Here is a 12597-nt window from a genome sequence, read left to right as displayed (position 1 = left end):
ATGTAAGCAGTCTAGGCATGCAAAGAGTTCCTGCAGAGTTGTGTCCTTAGATCTCAGGGAGCCTTGAATTGCAATTAGATTCTGTGGCTGCTGGACCAGAATTCTTGTGGAGCTGTTAAAAGCTTGTGTATGAGCTGTGCTTTAACTGTGTAACTGTTCAGATTTTAAAGTGCGTTTGAATGATTATCAGGCTGGTAGAATCACAGAAAGGCACAGGGTCTTGAAAACAAATTGTAGTTAAATTACTTGGATTTAAAAACAAACCACTCAAGAAAACACAGGAAAAAAAAGCCAGATAATTTTATTTGATTACTTACAAAACCATTTTGCATTTTTATTTAGCTTTAAGGATATTCCCGTAAATACTTAATATTTGTATGTAGATTATGTTTCTATCAATAGATCTTCTGAATGTAATTTGTTATTTTGGGGTTTTTTTGAAGCTGTAAAATCGGAAATAAAGAAATCTAATGCATATGTTTGCCCACTCTACAAGACAAGTGAGCGCAAAGGAGTCTTATCTACTACTGGGCATTCTACTAACTTCGTCATCGCTTTGACGCTTAACACGGATAAAGCAGTACAACACTGGATCAAGCGAGGTGTTGCATTGCTCTGCCAGCTGGATGACTAACTTTGGACAGTTCAGATACAGACTTCACAAGATCCCGATCTTTTTGTTGGCTTACAGAGGAAGTGGAACATACTGTGTAAAAGAAACATCCTGACTTTTTTATGTTATAGGAAGGCATGCAGATATTTTCTGATCCTCACTATTGTGTCTTAAATAACTATGTGTTATTGTTAGCATCTTTACAATCTATAAAAGATACAGCTAGGATTTTAGCCATTAGTAGTCTTATTAATGTGTAAACATCAATTTTATGCATTATTTCAATATCACAAAGTACATCTTAATGGAAGGTGAAACTGGTCTGCACTTTCAGAGAGAAACATTGTAGTTGATGAACTTGAAGCATTAAGAGCACTGACTCATGCCAGTGGAAAGCTAGTAGGTAGTAAGTTTGGAGTTTTCAGTCTGGATTTATATATAGCCTATGTTCTGTCATAGCAACAGCAAAGATTGCAGTGTAAGAAACTGTTTAACAACCTGTAGTAGGTGCTAAGATGTTATCTGTTTATGTTATGTTATGTAGGTGCTAAAATGTTATCTATTGCTCCAGAGAGGCAGGCCACTTTCTATTCCTTCACTGATTCTGCACTTTTGTTTTCTTTAAAATAAAAAAAATAAACAGAAAAAATACTCAAGCATTCTTCCTAGATCTCCTCTAGCAAAGAACTGTTGCATACAGACACAACCATCATTATTGCTTTGTAAGCATCCCTCCATAAAACACAGTAGCAGTAAATTAAGCACGAGAAAGTCTCATTCCGTCCTACACTCACTAACTGACTAGGCATCTAGGCTTCACTTCCCTGTTTGTTGTGTGTTACACTGGCATGAGTTTTCAGCATAGGTCTGTTTTACTGAAACTGTGCTTTTCCCTTTAAAGACTCTATATTTATCTTTTGTTTGTTTTTCTATTTATATTAATATGTGAATTGATGTTAAGCAGTCAGAAAAACATAGTACGTTTTAGTAGAGTTCTTGTTTGATTTTGCTTGTTTATGTTTTCTTTTATTGGGTTTAGTTTTTCTTTTTATGCTGTCTTACTGTTAGGACCTTACTTACAAGAGTATCTTCAGTTTACTCTCTTAGGAAAGCACTGAAGAATTTTCTTCCCATAATGTACTAGCTACTACTTGCAGTTCTCAATTTCTCATTCCAAAAGCTTTTAACAAGAATATTTTTACAAAGAAACCAGTCTTGTAGTTCCTTGGTTTGCTGACATGATTTGTCAGGTCACATTATTAAACCTAACTAACCCATATGAAAGAAACATAGAGAAAGTCCCAGAGTATCTTATGATCGGGTATTTATAGTGAGCTATTAATGGACATGGGCTCTACTGAGATCATTTTCAGTCCTGAAAATATCACTTTCAACTTAATAATCACTTCGTCAAAGTGTAAGGTCTTCGCTCTTTCAGAAGGTAAGGAAAATCAGTGTATTTTCTCAATTAATAGGAAAATTACCAGTCATTTTACAAAAAAGAAGTAGTCTAGATTTAAAATGTTCATTTATTGATTGTACTGTAGGAATAATCAAATACTAACAGTTACTTGTCTGTACGTTTTGTTAATAGATTTCTCTTTTTGCTACATGTGCAATTACAGAGCAAGGCCTTGCAGTCATATAGGTGGGTCAGGTAACAAATTCAATAATGCAGGTTTGCTGTGAATTACTGCTGCTCAACTTTAAGTTGTTTCTAGAATTATTCTAAGCTTTTTAAGTGGCATGTTGACAACTTCCTTCATTTTGCTGTGCTCATTCATTTTGCTAATTTATCTATTTGCTTTCAGTTTTCCATATTCAGTTTCTTTTACTTTTTTTCCCTGTATTTTTTGTTGTTTTTTTCAGGCCAACTCTCTTGAAAGACAGAGGTGGATGTTGTGTAAAGGTAAAACAGATGAGAGGTTTGAGTTCAACAGAACATCTGTGATTTTAGTCTCTGTATGTGCATGTATGCATGTAGGTGAATATACAAAAGAACAGTGTGACTGCTAATGCATAGAACAGTGTACTCTTGGTACACTGGTACTATTTAATGATTGATTTCATAGTTAATTTTTATGATTTCTTCTTACGTTTTAACATTTAGACTTAACAGATAGTATCAGTTGGATTTATTTCTATGCTCCATTGTTCATTACAACGTTAAAAGGGTTAAAAAAATATTTTAAATTGAACTCTTTCAATTTAGCAAACTTTTTTTTTTAACTAATGCTATTCTGAAGCTTTTCTTTTTAGGTTGTTTTTGTTTTGTTTTGTTTTTATTATTATTATTATTAACTCCCTCGTGGTTATACCAGTGTGTTTTATTTCTGCCTGTATTTGGATATATACTGCTGCAGTATTTTTTATATATATCCCTTACAAATATCCCTATCAGCTGGGAGGCTGATGCACATAACACAAATCTGCGATACTTTCCTGACTGCGAGACACAGTCTTAACATCTTTGTTGAAACAATTTGAATAAAAGTTATTATTTAAAATAATAACTTGTGTTACTTTAAATGTGTGTCCTTTACTTGCCCTTCACTTCCAGGCCCTCTGTGAACAAACTGGAAAAACATCCCAAGTCTTATTGCATATTGTCGTGGTTTAAGCCCAGCCGGTAACTCAGAACCACGCAGCCGCTCGCTCACTCCCCCCTCTCTTCCCTCCCCGGTCCTTAGTTTTTCTACTAAGGAAACATTAGAGCACAATTGTGATGATATTGAGTGTCTAAAGCATTTAAGAGGGAATGACTATTTATCTGGAAACTGAGTTTTACTTATTTTTGCTGCTTTCTCGTAAGTAATGCCAGAACAAGTAGCTATTCTGTATGTTCAGCCTGGGGAACAGAGGCAAAAGCTAGCACATCCCATTGGAATAGAAAACCTTTATCTGTTATAAATAGAATAACTCTTTGCAGCACAAACTTAAATACTCAGGAGAAGGCTGGACCTTGAGAGGGAGAAGTTCTGTTAATTTATTTTAAACTATGTTTCATTTCTCTTGATACTTAAACTGTGATTGCTATTTCTATTACTCCAGATTTACCCTGAAGATTTAACATCTGCTTCCAATTAAAAAGCAGTGTTTCCCTATGAAAAGTGATCCAGGTTGTGCAGATTTGCCATGTATAATTCTATGTGTATATTCGATGATGATTCTGAAGATGAAATCCCAACCCAACAAGCTATTCAGGAAAGCTTACGAGATAGGCATAAAATTGAAGCAAGTGGCAGCACAACAGAGGATGAAAGGTTGTAAGTTATTACTTCTATTTTGAGTGTTTTCTTGGCATCGTTATAAGCATGTAGTAACCTTATTTTCCTTTGTGACTCCATATGTTGTATTGCTCTGACCTTGCCTCATGGGTACTGGAAACCACTGGTAGCTCACTTGTTCTGAGTTCTCCCTGAAAAAGTATTCCCCTCTCCTCAAAAATATGGAATGTATGAAACTTTCAGGTGATGTTTTACATCAATACCTAAATGAGTGCAAGCTTTATGAAGAAGATAAGTACACAATATAGAAATACATTGGTATGGTAGCTTCTCATTTAAGTATTGTTAGATTTTGTGTGAAAAATCCAATATTTATAGTGGCAGGGGGAGACCAATAAAATAAATGTTTTAATACATTAAAACCCGAAAAAACATGTATAACTTACAGAAATCTAACATGTAATCTAGACTTGAGTATTTAAAGTAAGGTATAATTATATCCTGAATTCATGTTAATTTTTACTTCTTTTTTTTTTTCTGTTTATGCAGTTTCCAGTGTGTTACAAGTAAAGAACATGGAAAGATAATTGCAGCAATTCGGGCAGTTAAGTACAAATACACCACACTAAGCCTATACCCCTAGGAATTACTTGAGTATTGCATTGTTGAGGTCAGTCTCATCCCTGTTAAATCAGTTTAACTTTACTTTTGGCTACATAAATAATTTTCCTATAGTTTCACTAGAGCACCTGTTCCACATTATTGCTCATGAGAGAATTGTATTTGAGCTACTTTAGTCATACTATTATAAGTAAGTTTTTTCAATGTATAATTCAAAATGCTTTGGGAGTCAATATCGTTCATTGATTGTTCCATTCATGTAAACCACCCTTGACAAAACAAGTTGTTTATTCTAGAAACACTGATGGGATAGATGGCACTCAATATATTAGTTGCCTGAATTTTGTTTTGTGATGAGTGACGGGATATTTGTCTGTCATAAAATATCACAGGCCAAGAAGAGGCCTTGATGAAGCTGGTGAAGCACAGTTCTGCTTTTGAAGAAGCAGATCAGCAAGGCTGGCTTCCGGTGCATGAAGCTGCAGCACAGCTAAATAAGAATATCCTTGAAATCACTTTTAAAGGTACAGAGCCCTTCTGCTTTCCTACCAAAAAGTTTTACAATGTTGTGTTTGATGAATCATCCCGCTTCAAATGTGTTCTACTTTTCTGTATTTCAGCCTCCTGTGCTGTTACATGGGAACAGACCACTCTAAAAGGGGAAACACCTCTATTGGTGGCAGTAAGAAATTGCTTTGTAGAAAATGTCTGTTTTCTCCTGCTCAATGGCTGCAACCCCAATGTTAAGAATGAAGAGGGAGATTCTCCTTTAGTTATAGGTGAATACTTAATAAAGAAGGGGTGGAGAGGTGGGGAAATGAGGTGAGATTGTAGTTACACATTTTAGGTTTCAGTTTGACATGTTTGACTTCAAATCAATATCTAAAATACTTTGCTATAAGGAGCAAAATATGTTAATCTTGGTATTGAATATGTCTGTCCCTGTCTCTTTCTTAGACAATACCAAGACTTTAAATGAGATGACAATTCCAAGTTAGGGACTGTCATCACACAGTTCTTAGCATTATTTATTAGTTCAAGCATTATCCTTACTGGTCTACTGAAGTACAGGAAGCAGAGAAGCTAAAATCTTTCCTCAAAGTCTGTTCCAATGCAGGGAGCTCCAGATGCCTACCATTTTCTATCCCTCAGCTATAGAGAGTTTGAGGTTCAGGTTGAGCATACAACTTTTTCCTCAAAGAATCAAATAGCTTTCTCCATGAAGTGCAGAGTGTCTTCCTCTGCTTTTCTTGGCATCATTTATGCAGTGGTCCCAGATAACCACGTCCTCCGAATTCATGCCACTACTGTTCTTCATGTCCGCAGGCACAAGACATTAATATTTGCTGCATATATGGCATCTCTTTCATTGCATCAGCTTCTCTTTCTCCAAAACCCATGGTAACTGGTTTTCAAAAATTATAGCAAACCAGTCTGATTTATCTGCCTTATATAGAGCATAAAATAGTGTTCATCCCTACTCAGGCATTGTTGGGAATAATCCAGGTATGACAAGTGAAGCAGCCAGCCAGGCCAAAATTCTTGGTTCACTTCTCTTTGATTTTGTTTGTTTGTTTTTTTAATTGAAGAAGAAGGTACCACAGCTGGTATCACTCTTAGGGTGAATGCCATTTGAATTTGTCCATGCACAAACCCCCGCAATTCTTGATGTATAAAGAACCATATTTTGCCTAGATGTTTTTCAACTTGTACAGTACAAGGAGCACTGTAAGTTTCTTGGATGAACCTCTTAAGTTTGTCCATATTGGAAGGGTATTCTTTTCAAGACTTTCATTAAAGGAAAGGGAAAAGCCTACCAACCATATGTAGGACCCCATGTCCATCCTTTTGAAATGACAGCTCTAGTCTAGCTAGGCTAGATTACGCTGCTCGACTAAGGCTGCTTAGAAATATGTAGAGAATTCCTAGATACTTTTGAAGTGCAGTATATTAAAATGCACCATCCCCCAAGATGGGGATTTATGGGATTTATTTAAAGCGGCCATGTAGGTTACAGATAATGGGGTATCACAGGTTATAGTGTGCTGTCAGTAGTATTTCAAGTAGCTGTGGCACATGAAGCTCCTCTACCTAATCTGTCTTGGTGAAGGGCACTCACTGTTCTACCCCACACAGCCTGGAAGATCAAAGAGAGGAGGAGGGGGAAGTGTTGCCTATTCGTTCCACCCACTGGAGCCAATGTAAATTACTCTTTTAAGATCCCTTCTGACTTAACAGATAGATAAGGTTTATTAAGCTAAGGCGGCATGTGACACAGTCATTTTAAACTTCATTTCATACTATGGTAACTGCTTATGAAGATTAAATAGAGCTCTCTGAGCAGGCCAGCTCCTGACCACACCAAGTCCCCTCTATATGATCCCTGTCTAGTGGCAAGGGAAGTTGTATTCTGTTGCATTACCAAACACAACAGGGGATTAGAGAGAAAAAAAGAGATTACCATAAAATTATTCATTTGTATAGTTAATGTTATCCTGGAAACAAAGAACAGACTTGTTGATAAGTTAAACCTTTTAGTGTAGTGTGACATTTCTCAGTGTATAAATAGCACTATGAGGAACAGCTTGAGGTTTCCTGTGCTGCTGCATAACAGAAGCCATAGTGCATAGAATAGTATGGAATAACATTCGGGCTGACATTTTCCTTATTGTCTTACAGCAATTAAACATGATTCGTATGAGATTGCTTCCTTGTTGATAAATTCTGGTGCAAAAGTGAATTTGCAGTGTGTCCACAAGAGGACTGCTTTACATGAGGCAGCCAGACTAGGCAGGAAGGATCTGGTAAAGCTTCTCCTTCATTCTGGAGCAGATCCTGACCCTCGCAGTGGATATGGGCTCACACCTCTAGCACTGGCTGCACAGGCTGGCCATACAGAAATTATGGAGCTCTTATTGCAAAAAGGTGAGACTTGATTCTACAGGATGTTGTAAGAAGAGAAGGCGTGGGGTGGGGGTCTCTCTTGCCAGTGTTACAAATATCTGATGGGATGGTGTAAAGACCGAGTCAGATTCTTGTCAGTGGTGCCCAATAAGAGGACAAGAGGCAACAGGCACCAACTGAAACCTGGCAAATTCTGCCTGAACATAAGAAAACACTTTTTTTCTGTGAGGGTGGTTGAACATTGGAACAGGTCACTCGGAGAAGTTGTGGAGTGTCCATCTTTGGAGATACTAAAAATCTGACTGGACACTGTCCTGGGCAACCTGCTGTAGCTGGCCCTGCTTGAGCACAGGGTTGGACTGGGCGGTCTCCAGAGGTCCCTTCCAACCTCAACTATTCTGTGGTTCTGTTTTACAGCTCAGTAGGTTGGTTTAGCAACATGTAGAATTCGCAGTACTGTGTCATTGGAGGGTTAGAGATATTAATTACTGCTGGAGATTCACAGTGATCAGTGTGAAAATCCTTGATGCTTCTTTCCAGGTGCAGATGTTCTTTCACAGGCAATGGATTGTGCTTCTGTGTTATTTGAAGCAGCAGGAGGAGGAAATCCAGATTCTCTGAGTCTTTTACTAGAATATGGGGCTGATGCCAATGTACCAAAGCACTCGGGTCATTTGCCAATCCACAGAGCTGCATATAGAGGACACTTTCTGTGAGTTAATATACTTAAAAATCAAATAATGGTGACACCAGAAATACTAATTTTGCTAATTCTACCATATCTGAAGCAGGCAGCAAATCTGTAGTTTTGTAGAAGGAATTCTTTTTACCTTGTAAATATGAGTTTTCTGTGTCTGAATGCAAGAGGTGAGTCAGGATAAAATCTTCGTCGTTCTGGGATGAACGTAATTCCTATAGTATTTCCCCACTTGTCACAAGTAGTAACATTGTCCAGCCTGATGTTGAGGTTCTTGGGATCCCTCACTCTCTTTGGGTATGCCTCATCTCCACCCCATCACAGGAAGGTAAATGTATTAAATAAACAACTAGATGTAGAGGGTAAGGGTTATCCCTGTTTTAAAGACAGGAAGGTTACTGGAAGATATTTATGCTAAAATCACAACCAGTAAGTGAGAACCAAGTCTTCAATAGTGGAAATGTTGAATTGTGGTTAAGAATCTGAGGATTCTTAATTCCTATGTGACTGTTTTATATAAATTAAATATATTTAAATGTGTTTATATTAAATTATATATATATTTATGTCATAATGTATTCTGTTAATTCCCTAATTCCTATAGGTTAAGCAATAACACTGTGCTCTCAACATTTACAAAAAGCTTCCGTTGAGAAGGAATCATTATTTGTCTAGCAAGGAATAGGGTTGTTCATGAATATTAGTAAAATAGCATGGTATTTTATGTGTGATAAGTGTAAAGTCAGTATCCCTTGCTGGCTAACAATTTAACTACTAGCAGTTAAAGCCGGTGCAGAGGTACGGCATGCCATGGTACTGGTTTGGAAGATTAAGACAATTTTATACTTTCATGATGAATTCTGAAGCCCAGCAACAGAAAGAAATTCAAAGATGGAGGTAGGTGAACCAGTAGGTTTCAGATTCTGAGTCTCTTCTTTTTTAATTCTTCAGAGCCTTAAAAATACTAGTTCCAGTTACTGATTTTGATGCCATCAAAGAAAGCGGGATAAGTCCAGTTCACTCGGCAGCAGCAGGAGCACACCCTCAGTGCCTTGAGTTTCTCCTCAAATCTGGTTTTGATGCCAATTTTATGCTGGGTCAGAGAGTTCGTAAAGGCTACGATGACCACCGGAAATCCGCATTGTACTTTGCTGTTTCCAACGGGGATATCTGCTCAACACAGTTGCTGTTAAATGCTGGAGCCCTGACAAACCAAGATCCCATCAACTGTCTCCAAATAGCCTTGAGGATGGGCAACTATGAGTTAATGAATCTACTGCTCCGACATGGGGCAAATGTCAATTACTTCTGCAGAGTGAATACAACGCATTTTCCATCAGCTCTACAGTACGCTCTGAAAGATGAAGTCACGTTAAGAATGCTGATGAACTACGGGTACGATGTGCACCGCTGCTTTGACTGCCCTCAGGGAGGCACTTCGCATTCCCAGTACGTGACTGATGGATGGACTTCGACTGTTATCAAAGATACAATGGTAAGTCTATCAGATGGCTTCAAATATTGTTTTACTCCCAATATCCTTCCTAAAACTAAATGGAAATGTACTTGGTGCAGTGCCAGAAAAGGAAGTTTTGAAACTGTAAGAAAGACAGCTTACACATAAAGATAGGAATAGACAAGGCTTTAAAATAAAATAGATGTTGCCATGCGGCCTCGTTCATGACAGCAAATGAGCATAAACATTATTTTTGACTTGTGGAAACGTAGCTAATGATATGCTAATGGTCAGTATAGAATTGGCTCCCCAGGGTGGTCTTGTCCATGCTCTGAAAGCAGGGACGTACAGGCTGGCTCACTGGTTGTCCAATATCATAGCAGTAATACTGGAAGGCTGTTGTAAGGACTCCTGGAGCTGGCACAGTAAGCACTGAGCTGAAATTAATAAACCTTGACCAATCTAAGAGGTTCTGAGAGCATTAGTTCATTGCTTTTCAGTCTGTAAAGTGCACTTGAACCTAATAAACCCTTCTTTAACCTGAAGATAAGGGGTGTGGCAGGCATTGTGCTGATGCATCCCCCTGTTCAGCTTGCTGGGACACGAGTCTAAATTCCACTTACAGAGCAGTAACACTTTTATAAGTACTTAAGCAACTGTGTATTTGGTAGCTAAGTTCATATTTGGATCTAGTACAAAATACCCATCTCTCAGATTTTCAGATTGTACTAGTGAGGCTTAATGCAAGCTGTGACAACCTGTGAAGCCCCCCTGACTGACAGAACACTCATTCTTCCTGGCATTCTGCTGAAGTTACTTAATTGGCTCTTGCCCTGCAGAGGTGTAAGTCATTGACAGGAGTGCTGAATGTTATCTATCTATTAAACATTTCATTTCTGTCAGTTCTGTGAAGTGATAACCTTGTCATGGCTGAAGCATCTGTCTGGGAAAGTAGTGCGAGTAATGTTAGATTACGTCGATCACGTTAAAATCTGCTGGAAGCTAGAGGCAGTTCTCAAGGAACAGGAACTCTGGTCAGACATCAATTTGATTTTGAGTAAGTATGTGATGTTTGCGTTTGAGAAGACAAACAGCTGTTTGAGGACTGGGGCCATTTTTGTTGGTAGTATTTTAGTTTTCTTTACCTCAGACTGTGCTTTTCTTGACCCTTGTTAGGCCAGAAGTTATGTTTTGACAGTAAGAGACCTCTTAAACATCAGCCTGTGTAGGATTTAAACTAAGTTTCTCTCAGAAGTCTAACACAGTAACTGCACAATTTATGTAGAGCACTTGGGAACTTTGATTACAACATAGACAACACAATCCTCTTAAAGGGGAGAAAACCCTTTCCCCTGCCTCAAGTTGATAGAACAAGTTTAAGATGATAGCACTATTTTTAATGGAGTGATTTAATTATAATATAGATTAATTCTATGTCCTTTTTGCTTGTACATAGATTAAGTAGTGACTCAAAATCCTACTTTTAGGAGCTTCTTCAGGTTGACAGAAAAATGACACCAGTTATTCGGGGTTAAAGTACATTCCCCAAACTTTACTCCTTAAATTTGCAATAACCTACATTTAACCAGCTTGACAAAAACAAAATCTATTGATTTAGCTGCCAATGGTTGTAAATGTAAGTGGGAGCTGTATGGGCTGAGACAAAAAGAGTAGATCCTGACAGGTCTGGTTGGCCAGGGACCGTCACATTCATTTTATCTGCCTATTTGCAGTGAATATGCTGCAATATAGGGAAAAAAGCTTTTGAAAGGTAGCAGAGTATTGAATAAATGAAGAACATTTAATAAATGAATTACATCAATCTTACTTTCTCATTTCTAGCAAATCCTCGCTCTCTGAAGCATCTTTGTCGTTTGAAGATACGGAAATGCATGGGCCGGTTGCGTCTCCGTTGTCCTGTCTTCATAACCTTCCTTCCACTGCCAAACTGCTTGAAAGACTATGTACTATACAAGGAATATGACCTTTATGGACAGGAAAACTTCACAGGCACCTACAACCTCAACTGTACATAAGTATTAGTTCTATATTTTGAAGGGAATGTTGGCGTGGATAAGACTGTTTTCTGTTGGGATTTTATCTCCCATGTATATTAAGGAATACCAGCATTCCCCCCTCACCCCCTGAAGAAAAGGGGGAGAACCCCAAAATGTAAGTATTAGTGATCACATTCTACGTATCTACTGGAATATAAACTATCTGTAATTTACAGCAATAGTATTTTAAATGCTTAGTGTGGAAAGTTAAGGAACTGCAAAATGCAAGCCTTGTGTGACTGCTAACTTAAAGCCTGTCATGACAGGTAACACTACCCCCACGGCAGGGTTAAACTCAGAGTTTAGTTAAAGGTCAACAATTTAACCATGGATTTTTTTTCTTGCCTTTCTCTTGCCAAGAAGTAAGTTTTCATTTATGCTACAGATTTTATTTTGAAGTTCTACAGTGAAGTTCTGCAGAGCAGCTTAAGTAGGTTTTTTTTTCCCCTCAGTCAAGGAAGCGATCCCACATTCTAAGCAGTGAAATGGGATTAACAGCCACAGAAACCTCTGCTTAGCAGCAGCTAGCATAAAATACCAACATTACAACAAGCAGGCACTATTTCTGACACGTGTGTGTTCTGCAGCTCAGTCTCAGGTACTAACGTGTATCGTCCACCATCTATTTTGATTACTCTAGAACTAGGCTAGAACTAGGTTTTCCTCCTGCACTGCTGGCCAAAGGCAAGCTTGCAATTTTGGGAGTTTCTCTTCATGCAGTTGGAGTGTAAGCGTTTGGAGCACTACCTGTCAGCAGTCACAGTTGTCTTAGGAAGGCTTACAGTGTACACACAGACACAGAGCCTCTTCTTCCTAAAAATACAGCTGTCAGTCTGTATTTTAGAAAAAAAAGTTTATCAACACACTTGGCATTAGTAGTATTTATTCCTTCATTATCAAGTAAGCATAGATTTTTTTCTAGTTATACATGCATCTTTATCACAGAAGTTACATAGTTCAAAAGTCTGCTTTTCCCCAGAAAAATCTACAAACCTTATAAAATACAAATTTAACCATAATGT

At 37.9% G+C, this 12597-nt stretch overlaps 2 protein-coding genes across 2 annotated transcripts in view; both read left to right on the top strand.

Moving 5' to 3' along the window:
* The window catches only part of DNAH12 (dynein axonemal heavy chain 12), a 71806-nt gene extending 68683 nt beyond the window's left edge, over window positions 1-3123 (top strand). The window contains exon 75 of the mRNA XM_030500842.1: window positions 444-3123. Coding sequence (XP_030356702.1) covers window positions 444-634 — 191 coding nt within the window. The 3' untranslated portion in view covers window positions 635-3123. The remainder of the gene's footprint in view (window positions 1-443) is intronic.
* A 261-nt stretch (window positions 3124-3384) lies between these two features.
* On the top strand, window positions 3385-11864 carry ASB14 (ankyrin repeat and SOCS box containing 14). Its single transcript, XM_030500848.1, has 9 exons — window positions 3385-3876; window positions 4390-4440; window positions 4849-4985; window positions 5082-5240; window positions 7141-7386; window positions 7906-8077; window positions 9014-9557; window positions 10422-10575; window positions 11361-11864. Exons 1-9 carry the CDS (start codon window positions 3749-3751, stop codon window positions 11552-11554), a joined length of 1785 nt encoding a protein of 594 aa, XP_030356708.1. The 5' UTR covers window positions 3385-3748; the 3' UTR covers window positions 11555-11864.
* Window positions 11865-12597: the final 733 nt, after the last annotated feature.

The sequence above is a fragment of the Strigops habroptila genome, chromosome 11, assembly GCF_004027225.2.
Source record: "Strigops habroptila isolate Jane chromosome 11, bStrHab1.2.pri, whole genome shotgun sequence".
In the NCBI taxonomy this organism is placed as follows: domain Eukaryota; kingdom Metazoa; phylum Chordata; class Aves; order Psittaciformes; family Psittacidae; genus Strigops; species Strigops habroptila.
The sequence above is the reverse complement of the archived record's forward strand: the minus strand, read 5'-3'. Positions and strand labels throughout refer to the sequence as shown.